The 27,482-nt window shown below is 40.5% G+C and overlaps 1 protein-coding gene across 2 annotated transcripts in view; it reads right to left on the minus strand.

Moving 5' to 3' along the window:
- Window positions 1-5,117: 5,117 nt before the first annotated feature.
- tmeff2a (transmembrane protein with EGF-like and two follistatin-like domains 2a) overlaps window positions 5,118-27,482 on the minus strand; it is a 98,022-nt gene continuing 75,657 nt past the window's right edge. The window contains exons 5-10 of one of the 2 annotated variants that reach the window (XM_027152520.2): window positions 24,556-24,652; window positions 11,388-11,536; window positions 10,800-10,859; window positions 10,294-10,417; window positions 8,485-8,643; window positions 5,118-6,007 (exon numbers count right to left, since the gene is read on the minus strand). In XM_027152520.2, coding sequence (XP_027008321.1) covers window positions 5,911-6,007; window positions 8,485-8,643; window positions 10,294-10,417; window positions 10,800-10,859; window positions 11,388-11,536; window positions 24,556-24,652 — 686 coding nt within the window. In that variant the 3' untranslated portion in view covers window positions 5,118-5,910. Of the gene's footprint in view, window positions 6,008-8,484; window positions 8,644-10,293; window positions 10,418-10,799; window positions 10,860-11,387; window positions 11,537-24,555; window positions 24,656-27,482 lie in introns of both variants that reach the window. The other variant, XM_027152519.2, reaches the window with a different exon arrangement.

A 27,482-nucleotide genomic window follows, 5' to 3' on the forward strand; every position in this document is an offset into this window, starting at 1 on the left:
ATACACCACTTAAAAACTCCCCACACACCCAGAGGAGGAGCCAGGTTGCTTAGTAGCTGGTCCGGCCCATCGGTGTAAAGCAAGCAGGAGTGTCACTGTGTGTGTGTGTGTGTGTGTGTGTGTGTGTGTGTGTGTGAGGAACAGATAGGGAATGGCTGTAATAATGTGATTGTGAATGCTACTGTGTTTGGAAACAGATGACTTTCACAGTTTTTTGCTTTCATTTCTCAAATCATCTCTCAGAGTAAAGAACACTGAAAATCCAAATATGGAAATTAATATTTGAACAGTTAGTCCATCTTTGTCCCTGGCACCATGTCACAATCATCCCTAATCACACTTTCTGATAATCCCATCCTGCTCTGTGTCATACTGTACACACTCCACATGAACTCGAGCCTGCTTTGTGATGAACACGAAGGTGAACACGAGGTTATATCAAAAACGGTTAACACTGTGAACATTGTGAACTCTGTTGCATTCTTTAGTGTAAAAACACAAATGAATGTGAAGAATTTTCATCTTAACATAATGAACATTGCTGCGCTGTGTGTATTGACACAAGAGGCCACATTCATGCCAGCGTTTTTAGACTCGGTATATTGCATAATGTATATTTATGCACCTGGATGAAATAGTTTGTTTTTGGTCATTTTCCCTTCCCAAGAATGTATCACAAGAAACTCTCACCTTTTTTCGCATACATGACCTGTGCTTGGATTGTGGAAAAAAGGAAGAGATATTCTCACCCTTTTGGCCTTACCTCTTTGTCCAAACACACACACACACACACACACACACACACACACACACACACACACACACACACACACACACACACACACACACACACACACACATGCATGCGCATGCACACACATACCAGTGCCACTCCCTCCTTTTAGATAAAGGCAATATTTTTATTTCCCATGATTAGTGAAGTGAATGTTTATCATTTTTATCTGAATGTCAATCAGATCTAAAGATTTTCACTGTAGAACCACTGAACACTGAAGTCTGCTCCCTGCTGGCCAAGGGTAATCACTGCATTATGAAATTCTGAAAATGGATCACTTATGGAAGAATTCTGCACCCATAACAAACATAAAGCACTTGTTGAGATTTGAGCATGAGAAGAAATGATGTTCATGATAAGATCAGATCATTATTAAAACAACACAACAACAAGAGACAACAAAAGTATTTCAATATTTATTTTCCTTTATTACTTCAATCTGATCTAAGAGTGAAAAATAATCCCAGCAGTTTTACATCCAGACCAGTGAGAGCTTCTGTAGGGCTAAACTGCACAAGGTTATGTGTTCGTATGGCTCCTAATGAACCCAGCAACATCCTGTAGTTGATCTCTCTGGATCTGAGGATTATTGTCTAATTTGCTCGGTTCACAGCACACTGCTGTTACTTTTGTATTTCTTTGCCGTGGGAAAATTCCAGCGCGCAGATAGACGTGTCTCTGCAGATCAGCCTGAACTTATGGTGTCAACGTACCATTAATAACCAGAAAGTTTAGTCTCAGCTTGAAAGGAAACAATCAGCAAGAACTTGATCTGAAAGTCACAGGTGTCTGCTCTTTAGTGTCTTTATTCGGATTCACTAAAATAGAATAATGAAAAGATACACTGTTGAATTAAATACTAAAATCAAGTTATTATTATTATTATTATTATATGAATATTAGCTGTAATATGCATTAATGTTCTTTATGTTTTATTAATAGAAGTTAAACACCTTGATAATTGCAGTTGGCTAGTTGAAATTTAATTACCATCGAGATTTCATTTTATTTCTTTTCTTTGCTTTTAGTTACAACCTTAGCGGACAAGATAACTTTCTGAAAAATAGAATAAACATTCATTTATTATATATGTTCAGTGCAGCTCTTGAATATTATGATCAATTAATTGTCCTATTTCTGACCCTGGCCGTATGTGCTTCTGTGACACTATAAAGCTGCCACTAATATAACAGAAATATGGTTGGATATTTTTTCCAGTAGTGACAAAGACATCTGTGCAACTAAAACCATTTAATAAATATACCAAGCACACACACACACACACACACACACACACACACACACAAACACACACACACTACGAACAATTTTTCCAGAGATGCCAATCAACCTACCATGCATGTTTTTGGACCGGGGGAGGAAACCGGAGTACCCGGAGGAAACCCCCGAGGCACGGGGATAACATGCAAACTCCACACACACACAACGCGGAGGCGGGAATCGAACCCCCAACCCTGGAGGTGTGAGGCAAACGTGCTAACCACTAAGCCACCATGCCCCACCCTTTCTATTATCTTATAGAAATATTATGCTAAACCATTCCTTAGCCATCTAACTGCTAGAGAAGACTCTGGATTCTTTCAAGATTTTATAGCAATTCAGAAAGAAATATTAAAACTTCTAATTAGTCAAGAATTTCATTTATGTCAATTAATAAAGTCTGAATTCTTATATAACCTCATGTAACATCAGGGAAACAGTAAATAGTGTTCATTCTGGAGGGACGTGTCTGGATGGAACAAAGTTCCCAAGACCCTCAGACACACACACACACACACACACACACACACACACACACACACACACACACACACACACACACACACACACACACACACACACACACACACACACACACACACACACAGAAGGCTTCCTGTTCAACCTTTCCCCCACAGAGCTGAGACAGTTGAAGATGAGGTCGGATTCTCCAATCTGTTATCACAAATAAACCGAGAAAATCCTCTACAGACTGGGAATGTCAGGAATCCTGGGGGCTGTTGGAATGGTTTTGGCTTTTGCTGTCTGTCATTATAACCAGGATGTTAGGTTAACATGAAGGTAATACTATTTGACTGTATGCAAATAGTTTAAAAATAGGTCGTGTAAACTGAATGCTGAGTCTCCCAAGTTTCCAAATACGAACCTGTCATTTGGATACTGTTGAGTTTATGTTTTCTCACAGAAGCTTCCACATCTGTCTTATGTCTTCCCCACTTTTTGTGGGCCACACCTTTTGCTCACAGCTGTCTCTCACTGACTCCCATAATCCCATGTTGTACAAATGTATACTTTTGTTTGTCGTTTATTTTCTGCTACATTTCTACACTCTGTCTCTTTGTCCCTAAAGTTTCTGTGCTGTCTTTCTTGGATATCCTTTAAATTGTCGTTTGCGACTCAGTAAAGTTGCTACATGAATCAACCACCAGTGCAAACAACCCCTACTGTGTGTAATAATGGCAGCTTTATAATGTCACAAATGGTTTTTTCTGGTGTCTAAAACAAAATAGATATTTTGACTACAACTGTGTGAATAAAGACATACGACCAACCTCTCCCAGCTCCGATATCCTCCTAAAAACCCTGTTGCTGATGTTTGTGGTATGTTTCAGTTGCATAGGAAATCTAGTGGCTCTGGAAGAGCTGTGCAGAGTCACAATTTATGATGCTGAGGATAGAACAAGGCCTGTACTCTACCACACCCAGCTTCGAGCAAACTGCAGGTAACCTTAACCTTGATGGGATCCCTTCTGAGTCTGGTTCATCTCAAAGTTTCTTTCTCATATCATCTCAGAGAGTTTTTCCTAGCCAGGTTTGCCATTGTTAAAAGTGCTACACAAATAAAACTGATATTCAAGATATTCAGTGGAACAATGAGATCAAAAACATATGCACATGGGTGTGGTAGTTAGGTGTCTACAAACCTTTTGGATTCAGTGCAATGGGTGAGCTTTCTGCCCCTCTCTCACGATCTTGAATTGATCCTGCCCCAGTAACTGCCATTGATTTTGCTTCAATTGCAGTTTCTGCTCCTGACCCAGTAACAGTCTGAGACCCTCAATGCGTCAACTTCAGTCCCATTTTCTGCATAGGATTCTTGTTCAGACCCAGACTCTGCCCCTGATCCTGCCCCAGACTCAGACTCTGACCCTGATTCCCTCCATCTATGTCCCTAATTACTCCCAGAACTCCATCTCTGTTCCTGATCCTTCCAAGGACTCTATCCCTGCCTCTAATTGTGCCCCTGTCTCGGACCCTGCCAGTAGTCCTTCCCAGGACTCCATCTCTGCCACTGATCCCACCCCAGGCTCAGACTCTGCCCTGATTCTTCCCAGAACTCCATCTCTGCTAGTGATCCTACCTCAGTCTCCATCTATGTCCGTAATTTTTCCCAGGGTTCCATTTCTGCTTTAATCCTTCCCAGTCTCAGTTTTTGCCCCAATCTAGCCCCAGTCTCAAACTCTGGACCTTGTGATCTCAAACTCTGCCACTAATCACCCATCAGTCACAATCCCTGTCCGATCCTGACTCTTGGATCCAGTTTTATACTCCAGTCTCAGTCTCTCCCACTTAGTTCTAACTCAGATCTTGTAGTACCTGTTGCTCCCAGATATTCTTATACATGTTCCAGTTATTAACATTTTATTTGGACCACTGTACCACAGAGCACTGTTGTGTTGCCAAAGAATAAATATTCACTATGTTTATAAAAAAAAAAAAATCAACAAAATCATTCTCATAATGCTCATGTACCACACCACATTTGCTACAACCTGATTACTGATTCTAGCATTACTAGTGTCTCAGAAAAACAGGACTATGGTGAATAGCATGTGTCTGTATGGACCGGATCAACAAATGAGTATTTATGAGTAACCTGAGTCTAAACTGAGGGAAAATAAGTTAGCATCCTTCCCTAATTACTAAACACCTGTTTGATTATTAGCTAGGAGATTTTGTGGTCCTCTTTAATTCAGTGTGGTTTATTAATATAAGGACAGCTTCAGAGTGACTGGAACTTTTTTTTAATGTTTTGTACAATTATGCATTGTTTCAGTGTCTAGACCAAACTGTCAAGAAGTTCAAGAATCTGATATAGATGTATAAATATATATAGATATAAAAAAAATGTCTGTTAGTGTCGGTTTTACAACACAGATATATATTGGTCTACACAATCAGTGTATCCAGTACTGGTCTGGAAGCTTCTCTTCATTACCCCAGATTAGATCGTGTAAGAAGGGAATCAGTATAGAAATCAGTGTGTCAGCTTTACTGAATGTTATTCACACACACACACACACACACACACACACACACACACACACACACACACACACACACACACACACACACACACACACACACACACACACGAGTCAAATCCTGGTTGCAAGATTTGGTTGGACAGCTCAGAGTGAAATGCATTGTGTATGTGTATATTGTTTTAAGATTACCAATGTCGATTATGATGTTACAACTGTAATCGCATTTAATGGGACAGTTGTGATAAGCTCTGATCTAAGGCACAAGAAGTTACAATATTTTGCACAAATCTACCCCCTAGTGGTCAGAACAGGTCTAACATATAACGTATATCAGGCTGTGAGAGGGTGTTCATAGCAAAATCATTAAATCTAAACTTTACATTAACCCACAGATGTAGTGTTGTCTATCAAAAAAGTTAAGAACCCCTATTCTTGCCAAATTGGCACCCACCATAAAAATACAGTTGCATGCTATTATCTGTTTTGTGATATAAATTATTTATTTACATTTACAGAAAAAAGACCCCACCAAGACAAAACAAAGAAACTAGTGGAAATATTACCCATACATAACCAAATAGTAGGACTTGTCCTAACATAATGTCCTAAGGTCCTCTTAGTTTGTGTCCTGTGCCACAGGTAGAAGGCACCGCGTGTCACCCCCTTAGCCTCACTTCAACCCCACCGTCACCCCCTCCCATCTGTCTAGTAGTAAGGTCCGTATGGTCCATCATGTTGCACCAGGAGGCAGGAGGAAGTGGTTTTTTTTGTATCTTTAATCTCTTGTTACTACATATCCCACGAGCGTGAGGCTTCTCCAGACACTTAGATGAGGCGGGTGGAGGCGCGCAGGGTGTTCTCAGAGTTGTAGTGTGTGACGTTTTGCTTCTGACGGTTGATACGGTTAGTCCGTGGGCACTTCCTGTACAAAGGACAAAAATTGGGTGGATATTAATGATGACTGAGTGAATATTTAAAGTATAAAGAAGAGATTTTAATTTAACAAGAACAAGTTGGAGGTGTGTAAGATTTGCAGATGATTTCTATAGATCCTGGTCCTTTGCTGCCTCCTAGTGGTACGATATGAAGTTGGATAAAGAATGCACTACAGCTATTCCTTTCTCTTTTCTTGTCCTTTCTTTTTTGATTATTATGGCAATGAGCAGATGTCATGTTGGCTCCCGAGGCTGTGGCTTAAAAAAGGTTGAAATGCACTATTTTACTAGTCAGAGTAAGAAATCAGGAACTATTTTGACACTTAAAAGTGTTTAATGGTGCATTAATACATATTATGTAGCAGTAGCTTATAAGCATGACTGTCTAGACATTATGGGTCTTTTAGATTATTTAAGCAATTAATATCCTGGTCAACAGCTCAGATTCAAGTGACTCTGTGTTTTGATTCTCAGGAGTTCCTTGGGTCATAATCCAGCACATATCATCACCTCATCTTATTATCAGGACGTTGTGAAGCCTCAGTATGATCCAGTAATAAAGCGTGCAACTAATGCTTAATTTTTATATAGTAAAATACATAGTACTTGCTTTAGGAGGAAAAAAATGGAAGTTAAGGTGATAAGGTAACAATCAGGGCCGATTAAAGATGGGACGTATTACAGGTCTCATGTAAAGATCATGTAAAGATCAGCCTCTCGGGTTAAAGCTATGTGTAACTGAGAGTCTACATTTCTGTACTCGTGTAAGTACACTGTCCCTTCACACGCCCAGACGGATTCAGATTACAGGCTGAGCTCGTCCAGGTCTTGTGTTTCTTTTGCCCAAGTGCGAAAGACAACAATATATTTTTTTTATTGTATTCATCTATTCAATGTAATTCTGAAAAAATGTAAAACAAAAATAAATAATATCAGTAAAAAAAAATAATAATAACAAATAAAAAACATCATCAAAAAAATTTAAGTTTTAATTTGAATTTTTTAATTTGATGTATTTGTGGACATAATTCATAATTTCCTGCAGATTCCTGTAGATTTTGTCTATATTTGATGAAATATTTTCTCATTATCTTTTTAATTTCTTACTAATTTTTGGTAAAATATTGGAAAACATTATATTAAGATTATTATATTATGATTATTAGTATGATTATATTTAGTAATCATATTAAATAGATTTCATACAATTTTGCATTAATTCTAATTGATCTCTGCAACTTTTCCAATATCATTTTGTAGCAACTGTGTTTTAATTTAGTTTATCTTAAAGCTAATCGGCTGTATTTGAGCCGACTGCACCTCCCCGAGTCCAAGCACGAATCGACAAGCCCACTGGGAATTATCCAGATGCTCCAGATGGCTGGTCCTCTGTTTCTGCATCTATCATTTATCTGTAAGTATACTCCCCCTGCTGGCTCTTCGTGCTTGGTGTGGAGAGGCTTCAGAGTCGTTTAGAATATTCGCTTAGAAGGTTATTCTGGAGTGGAGCAGATTTAAACTTTAATCACTGATCCCCGCACAGGCAGAGTGATCTGCTGACCTTTAACGGAGTGTTAATTCAGCGGCCTCCCCCTGGAACCAAACACAATCCCACTGGATGTCGAACCGGGATGAGGCGTATGTGTGTGTGTGTGTGTGTGTGTGTGTGTGTGTGTGTGTGTGTGTGTGTGCGTGTGTGCAGCAGCTTCCCTGAAACCTGCCTTGTCTCTATAAGAGGGAGTGAACTGCAGAATTCATATCACATGAATCTCTTATTGTAACCCTTATATTTTGTAATAATAGCACAAATGCAAATAATAAAAAATACGAATAAAATGTTTACGGACATATTTGTCAGGGATGGAATGAACACAAACCAAATCAGCTTCTTTTATTACCTTAGTGGCATAGTGGCTGTTTCATGAAGATTTACAGTTCTATTTCACGAACAGATTTCATGTTGATACTTGATTTTTTGTGTGCTTTGTGTGGCTGTTCGCTCATGTGTGAGCCTCTAGGACAGAATGATTATTAGCTCATTTCTTGTTTCGGTGACGGCGAGTGGTATTTAAATTAGTTTTGTTAGCCGTTTTTATTAATTCTGATAGAACAATGATTTTCCATGTGTAATGAGCTGTCTGATTCACATTCAGAGGCAGAACCGAGCTGTTTATACGTTTCAGGAATGTAATTGCGTTTTTTTTTGTGGTTCTGTGGAATAAAGCTGGATAAAAGTAGTCTATTTAGTTGTAAAGTAAATCGTGTAGTCCTGATTTATGGTAGTGCTGAAACACATGATGATTTGGCTTTGTGTTTGTGTTAATATCAGATGTCATTTTGAATAAAAAAAATGATAGATGGTAGATTTTGAAAATCACGATCACACTGTCTGTAATCTTTCATCATAAGGTACATAAAACTAAAAGGTCTAAAGGATGCAACAATGCAAAGTGTTTAAGCTCACCGGGTGATACACAGCACCACCACACAGATGATGGCCACCTGCAGGGCTCCGATAATGGACGCGATGAGAACGTAACGGACTTTTCCGGAACCCGGCACCACATACAGTACGTTGTACTCCTTGGTGTCACACTGCGGCCCGCTGAAGCCTGAGTGACAACTGAGAGGACCAAAAACAGACCAATGAGGGAACAATAACGGACCAACAGAGAAAATTAAACCATTACATATACGTCAGTTGAGCCAAATGGGGCAAGAAGATGGGGACAGTAGAGCAATGGATGAATGATAAAGAGACAAAGGACCAATAAGAGTGGGACAGTTGTCCAATCAGGGACAGGCAATAGTACAAAGATGTTTAATGTTACTCAGAATCAGACCATAACTCACCAGTCATTTTATTAGGAACACCTGCTTATTTATACTGTTATCAATTCAGCCAATCATGTGGCAGTAGCACGATGTGTAAAATCAACTAGATCCAGAGCTTCAGTTCACCTTCACATCAATCATCAGAATGAGGAAAAGATCTCTGAGACTAAATATGGCACAGCTGCTTGTTTCACACCCAGTATTCGTTAGAGTTTACACAAAATGGTGTAAAAAAACCACAACAACAACAACAAAAAAAATTTAGTTCTACATGAGCAACTCCTCGCTGATGAGAGAGATCAGAGTCACATATCAGAAGTGACAGGATGTCTATTGGGACTCAAATAAGAACTGAAAAACATCTGAACGAGAACACGTCAAACCTTCAACTGGATGAGCACAGACTCGTCCAAGCTGGACATTCGATTTTTCTTGCTTCTGATGTTTGATGTGTAACTTTATCTGAAGCTCCTCATCTGTATCTGCATGATTTTATCCATTGTGCTGCTGCCACGTGATTGGCTGATTAGATAACCGTATGCATGATACACATAAAGCATCATTTTAATGGAATAAATTTGCTATTCATTTAAATGCATTTGTATACTAATGAGCAGACAGAGTAAGCATGGATTTGTATCGCATGACACGTAGACGGTAAAACGGATTGTTTCTTGGGAAAAGAACATTATGAGATTTTAGTAATAAATAATATTATTTAAAACAAAGCTTAATATAATGTCAAATAATTTGACAGCTACATGTGTGTTGGGCTTCATCACCTCAACAGAACTGTGTCATCTCTCTCTGTCTCTCTCTCTCTTCTCTCTCTCTCTCTCTCTCTCTCTCTCTCTCTCTCTCTGTCTCTCTCTGTCTCTCTCTATTCTTTTCCGTCTTCTCCATGTGAATATTCTTGCTATGAAACAGCCCCTGCTTGCTGAGCGCATCACCTGTTAGACCTAAACTTTTCCTCTCTCCTTCACTCTGCTCTTTTCTTCTGCACTTGTTTTCACTCACATCCTTTCTCAACTTTGTCACTCACATTAACGAGACAACAGGAGAGACAAAAGAGGACAGGACATTCGATCCGTCAGGGACAAGCGTCTTTTGAACTGAGTTGAAGTGATTAGTTGTGGTAGAGTAAAGGTCTGAAGAGCTGGAAGATCAACAGCATGGTCTCATATTTGCTACACACAGATACACACCCGATAAAAGTAGAAGTCAGTAGCAGCACGGCTTCTCACGACACATCTGCAGTGATATCAGTGATTTCAGTCTTTTTTCTGGTCTGAACTCTGGATTATTCATTACACTTCAGTCTGAAATGATGTGCTTCCCTATGCATGTTTTATTCAGCTTTGTGAGATGTACACAGCAGGGGGAGCTGTTGTGTTGAGATCTGAGCGGCGTGTGTGTGTGTGTGTGTGTGTGTGTGTACCTGCAGGATGGTGTGGAGAGCATGTTGGGGTATTCACAATCTCCGTGTACGCAGTAGTTCTTGTAGTTCTCTGGACAAGGGATGTAAATTCCTCGTGCCACCTCCGACACTTCAGGCTTCTCCTCTATACAACACACACACACACACAGACATGCTGAAATCTCTCTATTACTCTCTCTCTCTCTCCTACGCCTCTGTCTGTCTCTCTCTTTGGCTCAGAGCCTCATTGTCTTCCACTTTCTATCTCTGTCTCTTCCGTTTCTGTCTCTGTCTTTCTGTCTCAAATCGAACTGGATGACGTGTCTCTGTCGATTTCCTCATAGCAAGCAGTTACACTCCAGCACTTTTATTTGGATCAGCACAGATGCCAAAACATCACGATGTAGATAACCATAAAAACTTTTTCAGTAATTTGCAAGAACTCAACCAATTACTGTCAGTCAGCAGCTTACAGCACATTACACTCCCTAAAGAGAATATATGTAGAAAATATATCACACACACACCTGGTAAATCAGCTCTGGCATAGTGTCCATCCCCGGGTTTGTTTCCTGTTATCATGTCACCTAATGGTTTAAAAAAAAATGTTAAAGTACACAAGCTTAGATTGTCATCGAGTCATTAAACTGTAATTTAAATGAAATAATTTAAACAGTCAGCATCTCCGCAGCAGCTGCTATACACTGGCTGACGTTATTGCACTCATTAATAGTTTTTTGCTTAAACTGTACATCTGGCCAACTGTCCCTCCACAGCAGGTGGCTACTGAAAAACACAACATGACAACACTTCAGAGGTAAATGTATGTGTGTGTGTGCATGTGTGTGTGTTTCATAGAGAGCTCCTTCTGTCTCCTTAACCCTCATCTGTTCGGGTCAAAATAACCCATTTTAATTTTTAACTCAAATTGGTCAACTTTATGTGCTTGTCTCAGTTAATCCAGATGTTACAGAACGTCATATTTCTGTTACAGAGATGATGTTCAGACCATTTTAAGTGTGTGTGTGAACTGAACACTGTGTAAACACAGTGTAATTTACGCTAACTATCACTGTATGTGCGTAGGGTTGAATGATAGGACATCTATCGCTTGCCTTGACAGTGACCCAGGAACTTGACTTCGATACGCTCTTGTCTTTGACACGACACTTCTTTGACTTGGCACGGGTTGTCGTACGAGCGGCCGTCCGATGCACACACGGGGTTGAAGCTGATGTGGGAACAGTCGATGTTGCAAACGCACCTGTTGAAGCACCAAGAGGGTTAAACTTTCCTCTGCCATTAGGTCTATACACATTTTTATACAAATCAGTGCTGTTATTTGTAAATAAGCTCTGAGCTATACCCAAAAATGCTCTTTACTCTTCTGAATAATATGTAAAAATGGTCCCCATCAGATTTGACGTACTATTTAGTCCATAATGGGGACAAACGTGTAAGTATTAATGGCTAAAAATGACGGATATTAAAAATCTGTAGTGCCGTATAGTTCACTGTTCAGTCTTGCGCCAAGGGCAGTCTGTCCTTAACTTTCTGCCTTATATGTCTTGAGGTGTTGGTTTTGTATTTCTCCATAATCTTCCTATTTTCCATCTACTGTACATACACAGTCCTCACTGGTCCCTTTTCAAAGAAAACACAGGCACAACATGATGCTCCCCCCGCACCCCCCACCCCCACGCTTCACAGTTTTTGGTTTTCTTCGCATAAAAAGCTTCACCCAATTTTGTCCAGACATACCAATGATCATTTCCTAACAGTTTTCATTTCATTTGGCCAATTAAAATCCCTCCAAAATGCTGCTCATTGCCTGTAAACTTCAGCCTGGCTTTTTCTATATGGTGAATGTACATATGGTGTTACTTGTACATACAGCTCATTTCGTTGTTGTTTTGGGATTCAGTTGAACCCTTTTGGGCCAGTGCTTACTCATGATTGTGAGTTAATTATTTCCACCTGCCTTATTGCCTCCTGCCCAGATTTGTGTAATTGCATACAGTTGCATTCTCGTACAGACGACTGCGGCACCTTCAGCTGTTTGGATATTGCTCCTAAGGAGGAACCTGGATTATTATTTATCTATTATAACGGTCTAGAGTCAAGTGGAATTGTGCAAGAGTCTTCAAATGTTTACTGATCAATGGTCAGTAATCCCATGGATCATGGGCTGTCCATGCAGAACTATCCCAGCAGAGTGCAGCACCAAGTGATGAGACTCCAACCAGGGGTAGGCTGTCAGTATGGATCAGGTACTGTAGATCCGGTTTATGGCAAAGAATTCAAAGTTTCCACAATCAAGGTGCAAGAAATAGGCCTCCGACACTCACTGCGCTCTGCATAATGATTTTTTCACAGCTAACTGTATAAAACTTTATAAAAGCTTGTGTTTAATGTCCTGTCTATGGGGGATTTTACACCTGGTCACTTCATGCATTTTCTGTGATGGGATAGCTATCCAATGGTAAAAAGACCAGGTGTAAATGCCCTAATAACCGCTTTTGAGACGGATATAAATCCGATCGCTCAAACCCCTTCAGGAGGTGGTCTGGGACGCATTAGAGATGAAACTGGACAAGTGTAAATGCATGTGGTTGTTCAAGCCACATACGTCAGCTCTATACTCCTCCCAGATGGAAGTACGTCATGCATCGTGCCAGAAACACACATGTTTTCCCACCAGCGCTGGCTCCGATCTTTCACCCAGGCGTCTCGTTGGGTCTTAAAATGCACTGCTGCCGCCAGCGAAAATTCAGCAAACGGTAAATGCTGTTTTTTGTAGCAACCGCATACACCAAAGCGTGTTCCATTTCAATTACCCCGGAAATGAGGTGAAATATATTTGCATATTGGGCGGGAATAGAAATATCAGATTGATATCCGATTCGCCAAGACGCATTTATGTGGCCTAATGTAAATGGAATAGTTTTAACAAATCAGATAGCTATGGGATCAGAGACAACACATGAAGTGTCCAGGTGTAAAAAGGCCCTATGTTTCATTGATCAGTTGGTATTTCAGATACCAGCGGTTTGAACCGGGAAGAATTTCCTTGTTTCTATATGAACAGAATTAATATTTGTTTCCTTATAACCAACTCCTTCACCGGTGGCCCTTCTAGAGTGTACAGAATATTAGGTAAACAAATGGATAAAAGTGACACATTTCTGTCAGTGTTTCTTCACAAACACAATGAAAAGGTGTTAAATGGTTAATATTTCAGCCGTGCCACCCACACACTAGTGTCTATAATGTGTATTAGTCATCAAGCTCTTGTTCTGGTTCTCATGTTTGAATAAAATTCACCACCGTTGGTGCTAATGCCAGTAAACACTGAAGCCTTTGAAAGCCTCAGCTTCCATTTACGAAACTGTTTAGGTTAGCGTTTTCTCAAACACTCTCAAAGAGTAAAACAGTAAAATACATGGATCTCACACCCCGCATCTCCCCCAACTCTAAACCGCCTGCATTAGCAAGCAGTGAAATGAATCCCACTACACAGGGTGTGAAATGATGGCTTCAACACACCACATAGTGCTTTAATGTCCATTAGCCTGCCATTTTCGGATTCAGCTAAAGGTGATGTGTCACTTGGAACTCCGCTGGGTTTTACAAACGCGACGTAATTTCGGCCTGGGCGCGATATTTGCTCACATAAAATGTCGTAACGTAAAATATTTGGCTATATAACTTGTGATAATGGACAGAAGTAGACACGAATTGAACAGGATAACATGGTGTAATGGAGCTGTGATGAGGTCATCGGCTGAGGGCAGGAGGATTAGCAGAGAGTACTGGCTTACAAGTTCTGCTGGCTTTGAGGTCCCAACACTTGTTCTGGCTGCTGTTCTTATTCACACAAGCCTTCATTAGTGAGGATGTAATGAGGATATGTGTGTGTAAGAGTGTGTGTGTGTGTGTGCAGAAAAGACTGTGAAATAGGGATGGAGGAACTGAAAGTAAGTCTTGTGTGTATATATTTCATGTTTTTTTCTTAATACCGTGTATCCTGCATAGCTCATTAAGTGACTGTTATCGTGTTCACGCAAAGATTCATAAGTCATAAGCTTAATTAGGATCGATTCTCAAAATGTGCGATAGTAAATATTAGAGTTGTATCTGAATATGAACACAGGAATTCTGAACCAATCGTTTTAAACTGATTCAAAGACAGTTTGTATCTGTACAAATGTGTTCATCCTTAGTAACTCCCTGCTCATGGTTGCGGTGGTTTAAATGAAGCTAGCATTTTGTTTATATGCAATGTTTCTTTAAAAACATTGTAAAAATTTTGTATGTTTGAAATATTTGTTTAAAAGTGGGCCCAAAAGTTTGTGCACCCCTGACCATCACATGCCTATGTCCATGTTTAACATGTTCTACTGCTTATCCAAACTTCTCGGGTCACAGGGAGCCTGTGCCTATCTCAGGCGTCACCGGGCATCGAAGCAGGATACACCCTGGACGGAGTGCCAACCCATCGCAGGGCACACACACACTCTCATTCACTCACACACTACGGACAATTTTCCAGAAATGCCAATCAACCTACCATGCATGTCTTTGGACCAGGGGAAAACCGGAGTACCCGGAAACGGTTACTCTGGGATTACATGCAAACTCCATACACACAAGTCGGAGGCGGGAATCGAACCCCCAACCCTGGAGATGTGAGGCCAACGTGCTGACCACTAAGCCACCGTGCCCCCCACTTTGAACATCATTTGAGATTTATTTAATTTTATTTAATTTCAGGCATTTAGCTGAAACCCTTAACCAGAGTGACTTACACTCTTATTTTGATTTATACAACAGAGCAACTGAGGGTTAAGGGCCTTGCTTAGGGGGCCATCAATGGCAGCTTGGTGGACCTGGCATTTGAACTCATGATCTCTCAAGCACCACCTTAACCACTAGGCTACTAGAATAAGCTCCACAATTCTTTGAGGGCTTTTCACTTGATGTTTGAGCATAGATTCATGGTCATTCAGCTACATTCAAGAGCATCATTCAAGAGCATCAGTGAGATCAGACACTGATGTTGGGATGTTAGGCTCCAGTTCCAGTTTATCCCAAAGGTGATCAGTGGGATTGAGTCAGAGTCAGAGCTCTGGAGGATACATGAGTTCTTCTACTCCAACCTTAACCGCCACACAATGTCTCCATGAAGCTTTGGGACTTTGTGCACAGAAGCATTGTCATGCTGCAACACTGTTTGTGCCTCTTATTTCTTAATACTGTTGCTCTGACATTTTCAAAATGAATCTCTGACAGCTTCTCTTATTACTTTATGGTAAAAAGGGGGCTGTCAATGTCAGTGATGCCACACACGATCCTGGTATTAATGACTAAATCAGTGATATGTGAAATCTGATCAACTACTGATCCAGAATTCAGGCCATTATAATGTATTATATTTAATCTATAGAGTAGAGAAAGACTGAGTTATAGTGAAAAGCTTTATGTTTTGATCACAGGAACAAGATAACTTATGTACAGGTTTAATATTATTTTATAATATAGTTTAATATAGCTTAATTTATAGTTTAATTATAATTTATAATATAGTTTAATATAGCAGCTACTAACAGCAACTTTTTTTAATGGAGCACAAATATATATATAAGAAAGTGATCATTGTGAACTAGCATCTTTATTATCCTCAGAAAATTAGCTAATAGCAGTATGAAATTTGGTAGAAAAGGCTCACTGCTACTGATTATGTTCCTAAAACAGCATGCCCTCGAGTGTTTCATCTAGTGTGTGTCACCAGAAGTGTAGCTCATTAATCCTGATGTGTATGAGCATGTATGATACTGAAATGGTATTGAGACCGAGGATTTTGGTTGATGTACATTGCAACTAAACCTGTACTAAACTTTAATGCAATACAACTTCATCACTTATGGCACCTGCAGGAATCTACGCTGTCATACAGTTTTGTACTATAATGTACAGTTTTGGATGTAGACCAAAAGATCCTGCACGCTCAGCAAAAATGTCTCCAAAAAAATAAAAAAAAAGGTTCACAGAAACCCTGAATGCTTTGTGCTTCACAGTGCCAACGGTTTGACCTTGCAATTATAAATCTGCCATTTTTTTATATTCTGTCCTCGCAAAACTGAGCAAAACCATGTTGGAGAGTTTTCTTAATGTTTAACACCTCCAAAATGATCATAATGCTTAGTGACTACACAAACACATTCATCCATGAAAACAGATAAATGTTATAAATTTTTTCTCCACTTCTCCGTCAGAAACTCGACTCTGGGAGACCGGGTATCTAAATAAACAGTATCAGGCAGCTAGTGTAGCAGTAGGGTGAATCATTGTGCATGAGCTGTGGAGCTGTGGAGCTACTACTATTGACAGCATTAACTCACTCAGGAGCTGCTGCGTGTCCAGACTAATATGTCACTTTCCTGTCAGTTTCCCTGAAAGGAATTATGAGGAATAACTGAGTGAAAGCAAGGACAAAAGTTAGCAATGATATTTTGGAAAAGAAAAACAAAAAAAAAAATAGGGTTTTTCACACTTATTTGCCAGTGTGCACTCTGCTAGGGATTGATTCTGCATGGACAGATAGTGACTTATGGGATTGCTGTGGATGGGGCCGCCTGGAGACTGCCACGCCTTCTTTGAACCACCGTTGCGTCAGTCAGTTTTATGGTCGGGTCTTCATCAGCGATCGATTGAAGACTCCGGAAGGAAGGGATAAGTGTTGGGTCTGTGATGAACTCAGAATTTGCTCTGTCCCATGAGTTCCTAAGGAGCTCTCGGTTACTAAATTCCACTCAAATCCTTTCAGAAAGGACATTATTTACATTTACATTATTTCCTTTCCAGTGTCACCCAAATGAGGATGAGGTTCCCTTCTAAGTCTGTTTTCTCTCAAACTTTCTTCCTCATATCATCTCAGGGAGTTTTTCCTTGCCACTGTTAGAGATAAATAGAAACTTAAACTTCAAAAAAATGTCTTTAACCTGTTTCTATACTTATGTAAGGCTGCTTTGAGACCGAGTGAATTGTTAACAATTAATAATCATAATCTTCTACACTCTATTACACTGTACAAGCCTTCGAATAGTGTTTCATAATCGTGGGAAAAAAGCCATGCTTTTATACTATAATTTTTTTTACTGCTTCAAAATTACATCTGTGAAATGTTCCTCTACCCAGGGTTAAAAGCAGGGTTTAAAACGGCAATAATCCAGGATTAAGTGTAGTCAAAAAAGCCCCTTTTTCTGTTGCCATACTTGAGCTTTTGTGTCCTAGGATGTCTTAGAGAATCATTACTGATACGATTAACAGGAGCACAAATTTGAACACTTTGAACGTAACATATGTAAGGAATAAAAACGTTAGAAGCATGCTGTTGTAGCGAAATAATTTCAATTCTATTCAGTTTAATTGATTCGTATAGCGCTTTTTAACAAGTCACATGGGCTCAAAGCAGCTTTACAGAAGTATAGAAACAGAATAAAATAAGTTGTAAAGTTTAAAATTAAGTAATGAGCTAACCAGAAGTGATGGTAGCAAGAAAAACTCCCTGAGATAATATGAGGAAGAAACCAGACTCAGAATGGAACCCAATCTTATTTGGGTGACACTTGAAAGTAAACAATGTAAATGTAAATAATGTACTTCTTCATGGGTTAGCGCAAATTCTGAGTTCAACACATACCAAACACTCATTTCTTCCTGCCGAAGTCTCGATGATGAAGACCCGACCATAAAGCTGGCTGACGCAACAGAGGTTCAAGGAAGTTGTGACAGTCTCCATGCGGCCCCATCCACAGCAATCCCATGAGTCAATGTCTGTCCATGCAGATCAATCCCCAGCACACCGGGTGAAAAGACTCCAATCAGGGGTATGGCGACAGGATTGATGAAGTAGGTCTGGCAGAATATCGGCTCAGACTAGGAACTCAGTACACTGGGAATGTACAGCTCGACAGATGGGGGTAGAGAAAGAGAAAAATAGTAGTTAAGATTGTAATTATGTGATGGACAAAGTACATTATGTGCAAAGTGTACACATGGACTCCGGCAAGCATAACTAAAAGGGAGAGCCAGAAGGTGACACAGACATGAGGGCTTCCTGGGATGTAAAACGTCCCACCTCTCTACAGTCACCAAATAATCAATGACAGTGTGGTGTGGTTACTATCCTTAGCCCAAAGATAATTTTTTCCCATTAACAGCAGTGTTTTATAACATTGTATATATATCCTACAACCAAAGATTACAACATTTTATTAATTAAGAACAGCATGTCTTGAATTTTTTTCGGTTTCTCGTTATGTTTAACGATGTGAAACGTCCATGAAACAAACGAGTTCCTGTTATCATTTACGTTATAGTAGCTATAAACATCACCAGTTTATTATTTTTTCTCTTGAAGCGAATAAGACTTGTCTAATAATCAAGGAATCCTAAACATCGAGAAATTAAATTACAGCTTTATCCCTGATGGCTTCTAAACCCTCACACTGGAGACTTCTAACCTTCCAATTGGACACCTTAAGCACTAGGCTACCACATCCAACCAGAAAGGGATTGTAGGCATTGCTTTTACACAACCAGACAAATCAGGTAATCCTGGGATTGACCCCGGGACCGCCTGTTTACTAGACAGGCACTTTAACCATCTTAAGACAGGCACTTTAACCTTAACTAAGCCACAGCAGCACAATTATCAGTCATCTAATCAGCCAATCATGTTTCAGCAGCACAACACATATACAGCATGAGTGCAGATACAGGACAAGAGCTTCACATAATGTTTACATCAATCATCCGAAGAAAAGACCACATTAGTGACCTCATTCCCATCAGTCAAGAAAGGAAATCCGAGGCTACAGCAGGAAGCAGTAAAGAAATGATAGCTGAACTGAAGGATAAAGAACAGATAATATTTCCTCAATCTTCAGCCTCTTCTGAAGCCTCGGCTTCCAGCTTGAACCTTATTTGAACCTTCTGCTACTGTTGTATCCCATCTGATTCGATATGTCGTGCATTCGGAGATGCTTTTCAACTCATCATGGTTTTACAGAGTGTGAATATGTGCGTGTGTGTTTCCATGTGTGTGTTACAGTCAGCTCAGACCAGTCTGTTCATTCAGCTTATTCTCATGAACCCACAGAAATGCTTCTCATGCAATGATTTTAGAGTTTTTTTTTTGCACCATTCTTTATAACCTTTAGAAGCTGTTGTGTGTGAGCAGCCAGGTCACGGTTAAAGTCAGAGAGATCAGCCTTTTTCATTCTGATGATTGATGTGAACGTTACCTGAAGCCCTTGACCTGAATCTGCATGAATTTATGCATTGTGCTGCTGCTGTATAACCGGCTGTATGACTGCGTGAAAGTGCAGGATGCAGGCGTTGAGTGTGTATGTGGGATTTTATTTTACACCATTTCCCACCATTTTTGTATTGAAAGCATATTCAAAAATTAAAGTTGATCTACAGCATAAACGGTTTCAGTCCCCCCCCATACACTCACACACACACACACACACACACACACACACACACACACACACACACACACACACACACACACACACACACACACACACACACATGGTTAGGAGACTTTTGCTCTCCTGAGTGACCGTCTGTGGTGGTCATAAAGGATAATGTGTCTGGGGTATTAATATTTAATGTTGCCTCTCACTTTCTTGAAACACTAGTGCTACTGTGCTACTGCGACTGCACTGCGTCAACAACTCTCTCTCTCTCACCACACACACACACACACACACACACACACAGTGGCAAGAATTTAGTTGTTTGAGTGAGACGTGAGCCACAAAAACTGTCAATGACACGTTTTTCTGCAGGGCTTAAATTTCCTCGGTAATTCAGGGTATTTGTGTAGCAGCTTTATCTGTGTTTATGTGTGTGTGTGTGTGTGTGTGTGAGAGAGAGAGAGAGTGTGTATATGTGACTGTGTGTTTATCTGGTTGAGTGAGGGGATATGTCTTATTGATTTGTAAGAGCCATGTGGTTTCCCTGTTATCTAAACTTCGCCAGCAGGCTTCCTGTTGGTCCACCTGTCCTTTTACAGCCACTCTCTCTCTCTCTCTCTCTCTCTCTCTCTCTCTCTCTCTCTCTCTCTCTCTCTCTCTCTCTCTCCTCCACCCATCTCTATCTGACCAGTGCCATCTTTGTAAACAAAGTCTGGTTTGTCTTACAAAGCGCTCATTGTGAGGCTCGAGCTGTGTGTGAACAGACATATAAAAACATTATTACTGCAGCTTAAAGCATTGATTTCATTTCAGATCCCCTGTTCCATTGTTTCCTGCTGTAATAGTCACAACACACTTAGAGTAGGAGAGATAGATAGATAGATAGATAGAGAGAGAGAGAGAGAGAGAGAGAGAGAGAGAGAGAGAGAGAGAGAGAGAGAAATACAAGAAAGGATGGGAAAAAATTAATACAGGAAAGAAGATGAGAAAAAATGGGGCACAGGTATTGCCACATAAACATAATGAAAGGGTTCAGGCAGGAAGACAGAGATGGGGCAAGAGAGAGAGAGAGAGAGATTCAGGTAAGGTTGAGGAAAACCAGACAGATAGAAGAAAGACAGAATTTGAGATATTAATAAATAGAAAGTGAGAAAGGATGAGGAGAATTCTATAGTGGCAGATTGGAGAGATAGATAGAGAGAGAGGGGGAGCAAGAGAGGGAGAGAGAGAGAGAGAGAGAGAGAGAGAGAGAGAGAGAAATTCACAACAAGACTCAACAAGACAAACAGTCGCAGTGAGGGAAAGAGAGGTGAGTGAGTCATCCTCAGTTCGAGTGCGATGGGGGACCATCCCTATGGATCTGGCATAAACGACTGGAATCGGATGATCACTCAGCGACTGAAAGAAAGAGGGAGGAAGAGAGGGAGGGAGGGACTGTCTCATTCTGTTGAGGCATAATAGCTCTCGCGCTGCTTCTTGGCGATTTAATTCTATAACAGTTTAAATCTTAGCCAAGGCCAACATGTAATTCCCCTTGGAGCTTTGAGCGGAGAGGCTGCTGAGGGGAAGGCATGTCTGAAACCAGCCCATTTCCATTACCAATAAAATGCTCTTCTCCCTTGCTGCTGGTTCGAGAAACAGCTCTACAGAGCCAACCGGTTTATCAGAGAATACTCAGAAGTTTCCCTAATGGCCTAATAAAGAAGGAGGTGTGCTCCAAATCCATATCCCTGCCTTTCAGTAGGAAAAACAACTTCAGTGGCTGAAGGCATTGATAATGCTCAGAATTCATCAGCTGGAATTTTCTATTAAAAATCTTTATTATCTTGAAACTACTCACTACTCAATGAGCTCTCAAAGTATCAATGGGTTAAATTTTTTTTATTTTTTTTAATAATGTATTACTCTGAAAATTTTTTTTTTATACAAACACACTTGAAATGCCTTCATGTATCAAGATGTTTTTGTCTTTTTCTGCAGGATATATATATACACACACACACACAAACACACACACACACACACACACACACACACACACACACACACACACACACACACACACACACACACACAGAAGCAGCAGCGCTCTAAAGACAGCAGGATTACTGTGTTAAGTTGCTCCCTCGATTGATGTCAATCCATTTCATTTTGTGATACAAATTATTTGGCAGATCTGTTTCCAAGACCGGAAGTCTGAATACAAATCAGCTTGTTTAACAATCAAAATAAGTAGTTGTAAAAAAAATAAATAAATCCCACAGACAAGTTTTGTTAGCAAAGCCGACTGTCTGATGACCTCTAGAGGGCTTGATTGTGCTGATTGCCTGCGGCCTTGTGAGACAATTTTGGCTGTGAAACCTGCTGAATATCAAAGAGCTCTTGATGATGTAGCGCAAATTTGGATGCATTTACAGAGATGAGATCGTGTCATTATTTCCCTCATTCCTGCATCTCCTGGAATACCTTGGCTAATCAATCATCCTGTTTTTCATTTCTAAGCAGCAGCATTTGGAGTCCAATGTGCCACCTCCACAAAAAGGAGCTACAGAGGGACCCCTAAAATGATCGTATGCTAGACATAAACTGCCCAGTACACATGGAGAATTAATGTATATTGTGGGTGTTTTACGTGTCTTAAAGATATAAAGTTAAAAAACTAACCTTCATCAACCTACAAAAACTCACAAAAAAAGCATCATTTTGAAATGTTTCTTTCGCTCCATCAGTTGTTTCAAAAACTAATGCAACTGAGTTAAACACTCATACGTTGATAAAACATTAAATCATAACCATTTCCATTTGTTGCTGTACAGTATCGGTTCAGTGATTTACGCATGCGCAGTATCAACAGCTAATCGGTTCTCAGTATGTCAGACACGTCCGAAAGAAACAGTTCTCAGTTCAGTGTACTGATGATTCGCTGGATCAGTTCAGTTATTCAAGCATACACAGTATCAACAGCTCATTGGGATTCGCTGTATCAGTTCATCGGTTCTCGGACGCGTCCGAAACAAGCAGTTCTCAGTTCAATGTACTGATGATTCGCTGTATCGGTTCAGTAATTCACGCATGCGCAGTATCAACAGCCGAGCTCACAGTTCTCTCAGCACAACATGTCTCAGTTTACAGGAGTTACATATAATCCGGGATGTTAGTTGTTTTGGAGTCGGACCGACTGTCAGGCATGACCGAAAGTGAGTAACTTTAGTAACTTGTGGATCAAGACGCGAACTGTTTAGAACGAATCAGTCCGATTTGGTGAACCGGTTCATCCAGTTCGCTAAAAAGAACCGGTTCAAAAGAACTGGCGAACTGGCCATCACTAATTTGTGGTAGAACATCCTTTCTATTTATCTCGAATTGCACGAACACAAACAAGTCTTTGAGTAAATAACCGAATAGGTGAGGGTTAGCGCGGCCAGCTGGTATTGCGGACTGAACTCGGATCTCCCATGGGAAGCCTTGAGTACGCTCTTGTGAAAGAAAATTGGACCCAAATGCAGGGATTAAAACCAACAGGGGTTTATTAAACAACAGAAAACACAGGACACAAAAAACAAGACTAAGTAACTCAAAAACTCAAAACACAGAACACGAGCGTTACAAGACATGTTAACAGACTACATTTTTAACCTTATAGTTAGAGTTGTCTTGTGGAATCTTTTTATTGCTTGATGATGCACCTTTGCTCGGAACTGCAGTTATTTTTGTCCTCTGGTTTCATCACTGGCTACTTAAGTGCAGCAAATTTATTTGTCAGCCAGCTGCAGACGGCATGCCCTGCTGTGTCATATCAAATCGGGGGGTTAATGGCAGACTGTTCGTGCAGTTTGTCCTGGGTACTCGAAAAAGCTGTTGGTGCCCTCGGAGTCCAACCAATTAGATGCATCCACTACTTGGCTTGGTACCTGAGTTGCCTGAATAAACCTGTCTGCTTGGGGAAGAGTATCAGTATCTGTATCTCCTGTTTGCCTGTGAGGTTTGCTGGGGAATACATGCTATGTTAAATCTGCATTTCTGGCCAAACCAAATTGAGATATATTCTTAACACAAGACTCTAAATTATAATCATGACCTACAGTGATTTACTTCATGCATTAGCATGATGCTTTGTTTCTAACTTGCTTAGGCTTATACACATCTAGAACCGTGAAGTGTAACTATTGCCATATTTAATTCGAATTTGATTTGGTATATAACTTGCAACCATTGCTACTGTATTACAGCAAATATGAAAGTACTGTTCTTCATAATTAATCTTCATTCCTTTATTCTTCACTACTGAAAAATGGATGTAAACAATACAGGTATGTTTTATAGTGTAATAACATTCATTCGATTCCCAGCCATAGAGCTAACCCAGCCACAAAAGGGTTAATTCTTAGCGCTGGTCCCAATCCTGGATAAAATGGGAGGGCTGCATCAGGAAGGGCATCCGGCATAAAACCTGTGCCAAATCGAATATGTGCACCAGACGATCTGCTTTGGCGACCCCGAACAGGGAGCGGCCAAAAAACAAAAACAAAAAAGATGTAAAGTGTGACTTGTAACTACACACCACTGAGGTTTTAATCACACTCTGATACTTAGCAATGCCTTCGAACCCCAACTGTATCATGAATCCTACAGAGGAAACCAGAGCATGTCACCAATGTGGCCAAACATATAGTCTACTCACCTACTCCACTGTTGCTCTAAAAACGACATTATTGGACCTGCAAAAAGCCCTGGTGAATCACATCTTTAAAAAATCTACAGCATTGAACATTTTCAGCTTTATTTGACTCACCATACGTCCTCTGCGTCCACATCACACTCAGCACCGAACTGGCAGATATCGCAGGTGGACGTCTCCTTCTGTCCATTCTCAGCCGAGCCCTCGTTCCCTGCTGAGGCAGACACACACAGAGGACAATTTTTAATAATCAAAGAAAGTACACATTATGCACTGGGTAATAATTATCCAGAATGGCAGACAGTGATGGGAGGTCTTTCGCAATTGAGGTGAAAAAGGACAGAGGGGATGAGGCAAGGCACAATTCCAATTCCCTCTTTGTCTCTCTCACTGATCTCAAGCCCGGCCCAAATCCCCCACTGATCCTTTTCTAGCCTCTGTGCTCATTTCATCCTGATGAGTTCTGACTTGTCGCTCAGACGGCGACTTCCCGAGAGTGGCTGAAGCTTAAGGCCGCTCGCTATCACATATCGGCCCACATCGCTGGACGGGAGGAAAAGCAATCACACACGCCATGGAATTTAAATTGTGTTCTCTTCTTGAAGGCTCTATGCACCCCCTGCTGATCCTGAGCCTCTATTAGAGGTGATATTTCTATTTCAAAGACTTAAAGTAAAGGAAAGAGAACTAGAGAAAGAGGGAGGTAACCTTTCGGATGATCGTGTCTGGGTTACTGTGCTCTTTTCTGTCACATGTTTGTAAATATGAAAAAAGCTTTGTCTGTTTGGATGGTAAAGCGAGACTGTTTGGTCTGTGATTTAAGAGTGTCTGATGGCCTGTATTTTGGTCTTGAACCTTGTTCACCCTATTTACAGATGCTTATAGAAGCAGGTTTGCTAAATCTTTGCACTTCTCTAATGGCTTTTTTTTGTTCGGTATTTACGCATCTATGGCCTCCTGACACCGCGTCCAAACTATGGATGTACCGATACCACTTTTTCTCTTCCGATCCGATTCCGATACCTGTGTTCTTTTCTATCTTTAAAAATAAAGAATGTATACAACTGTATAGATATCTATGGGTTCCGACGCCCATGGATTTCAGGAAGCAGGAGCGTGGTCAATGCTGTAGGTAAAATGCGGAATGGAGGTAAACTTAGGGCATTCCTCAAACAGAGTGGATTCGACTGCCGGTGCTCTGAAAAGTATTTAAAAAAAGACATTATTATTATTAAAAAGACAATATTATTGGTCTTAAAAAGTGGGTGGGTCATGTCCCACCCACATATAATGGTTCCGAAACCCATGACCACGGGTATCGGATTAGGATCGGTCACGCACCACCGATACCCCATCCACTCAAAATGCTTGATATCGGATCGGTACATCCCTAGTCCAGACACCCGATTAAAAGTGAAAAGTTTTCCTTCCTTCAGTTTTGTCTTTCTAAAAGTTATTCTCTGACCCTCTGTTATTGTTTCAGCTCTTGTTGCGTCTCCAGGATTTGGCAGAGCAATCCGTTTTGGTAAGATCCCGATCATGATCAGGATTGTCTGTCACTGTTCTGGTTGTAAACTGAGACCTGTGTCGTGATGTCTGTCTGCTGATGCGAGGCCAAACCAGGACAAATCCCCAGCAGGTCACATGGTCAAAGCAGACGTCTGTGAAAGTGCAGTTGCCCATTATAGGAACTCCTTTTATATCTATACATACAGGCACTACATATTAGGTTGCCACTCCTCAACAAAAAGAGACGCATTCATAAAAATATCATTTTGAGAATCTGTGGATAAACATCACCCGAGGCAGAACCTGATAAGATTGGGATAAGGTGCTGATTTAATATGAGATGTCCATGCATCGTGACCTGTAATCAGGTTTAGTATCTGGGGAAAGAGGCATAAACCTCCTCTAATAACATTTTCAAAGGCACAAAAACATTTCTTCTTCAAAACTGCATCCTTGGGTTTTTTTTAATACAGGGAGCAGAAGGAGAGCCATCTAGAGCCATGAAAATGATACTGAAATAACCACAGGGCTGAAAATACCTCAGGTTGTCCTTTCTGGCCAAAAGGGCAAGTATCCATCACCACCAGGAGAAAAAAGAGAAAATAAAATAAAGAATGTTTCAAATAACGGCCAGTCAATCTCTTCTACCAAATCAAATAACCACAGAAGTGTCATTCCACTCTGCAGCCCAGTAAATCCGATATCGACGAGGTCCTTGCAGCTGGAATTGGAAGTAAATTCTAAATGCTGTATTATTCTATTAGAAACGTGCCGGTAATTGATTTGCGACTCGATCCGATATTAGTATTATTTGAATTGACTTGATATTATTTGTTTGCGCTGCACCCTGCTGACACAAGTGCCATTTGCAGAAATGATAACCGCGGTTTCGCCTCGTTTGAGATCGATAAGTCCGCGCACGACACGCACACGCTCCGAGCTGCGAAGCTGAACGATCCATTTCAAAGTTAAAACTCAGCGCATCCAAGTCGGTGCCCTGTCTGACACGAGGACTGAACCGCCTTAGGCTTAGCGTCTAATCTACACTTCAGCCTTCGAGCAGAGCTTATTAAAATAGGTGTGCTGCGTTTCCCCAAGGGCAGGGCAAATCCCATGGATTGGAGGAATGAGAGAAAAATAAGGGAACAGAGAAGCTGTAACAATTATCCCCATTTCCTTGCTGCTAGATGGCTACTCTCTTGGTATTGATCTCTGCTGACCAGAAGCGTGGTCGATCATCCACCCCACCGCTTTCATCCCACACTGCTCCATTTAAAGAATAAAGAGTCGAGGGGTTTGCAAAGCTGGCAACGGACAATCTAGGCTATGCTAAGCTGCATTTAACATTTAGGTCAACACTTTGATGCTCATTAGAGATTAAAACATTTCCGTAGATAATTGCTTCCCTGGTTTATATTTAGTAATGACCAATTTTTTTCTTTTATGTCTGTTACATTTATGATGCTTTTAACTCAACTGATATTATCGAATATGAGTAATCTCTACTTTTTGCACTCCTGGAAACCCTGAAT

Source organism: Tachysurus fulvidraco, chromosome 6 (assembly GCF_022655615.1).
Source record: "Tachysurus fulvidraco isolate hzauxx_2018 chromosome 6, HZAU_PFXX_2.0, whole genome shotgun sequence".
Taxonomy (NCBI): Eukaryota; Metazoa; Chordata; class Actinopteri; order Siluriformes; family Bagridae; genus Tachysurus; species Tachysurus fulvidraco.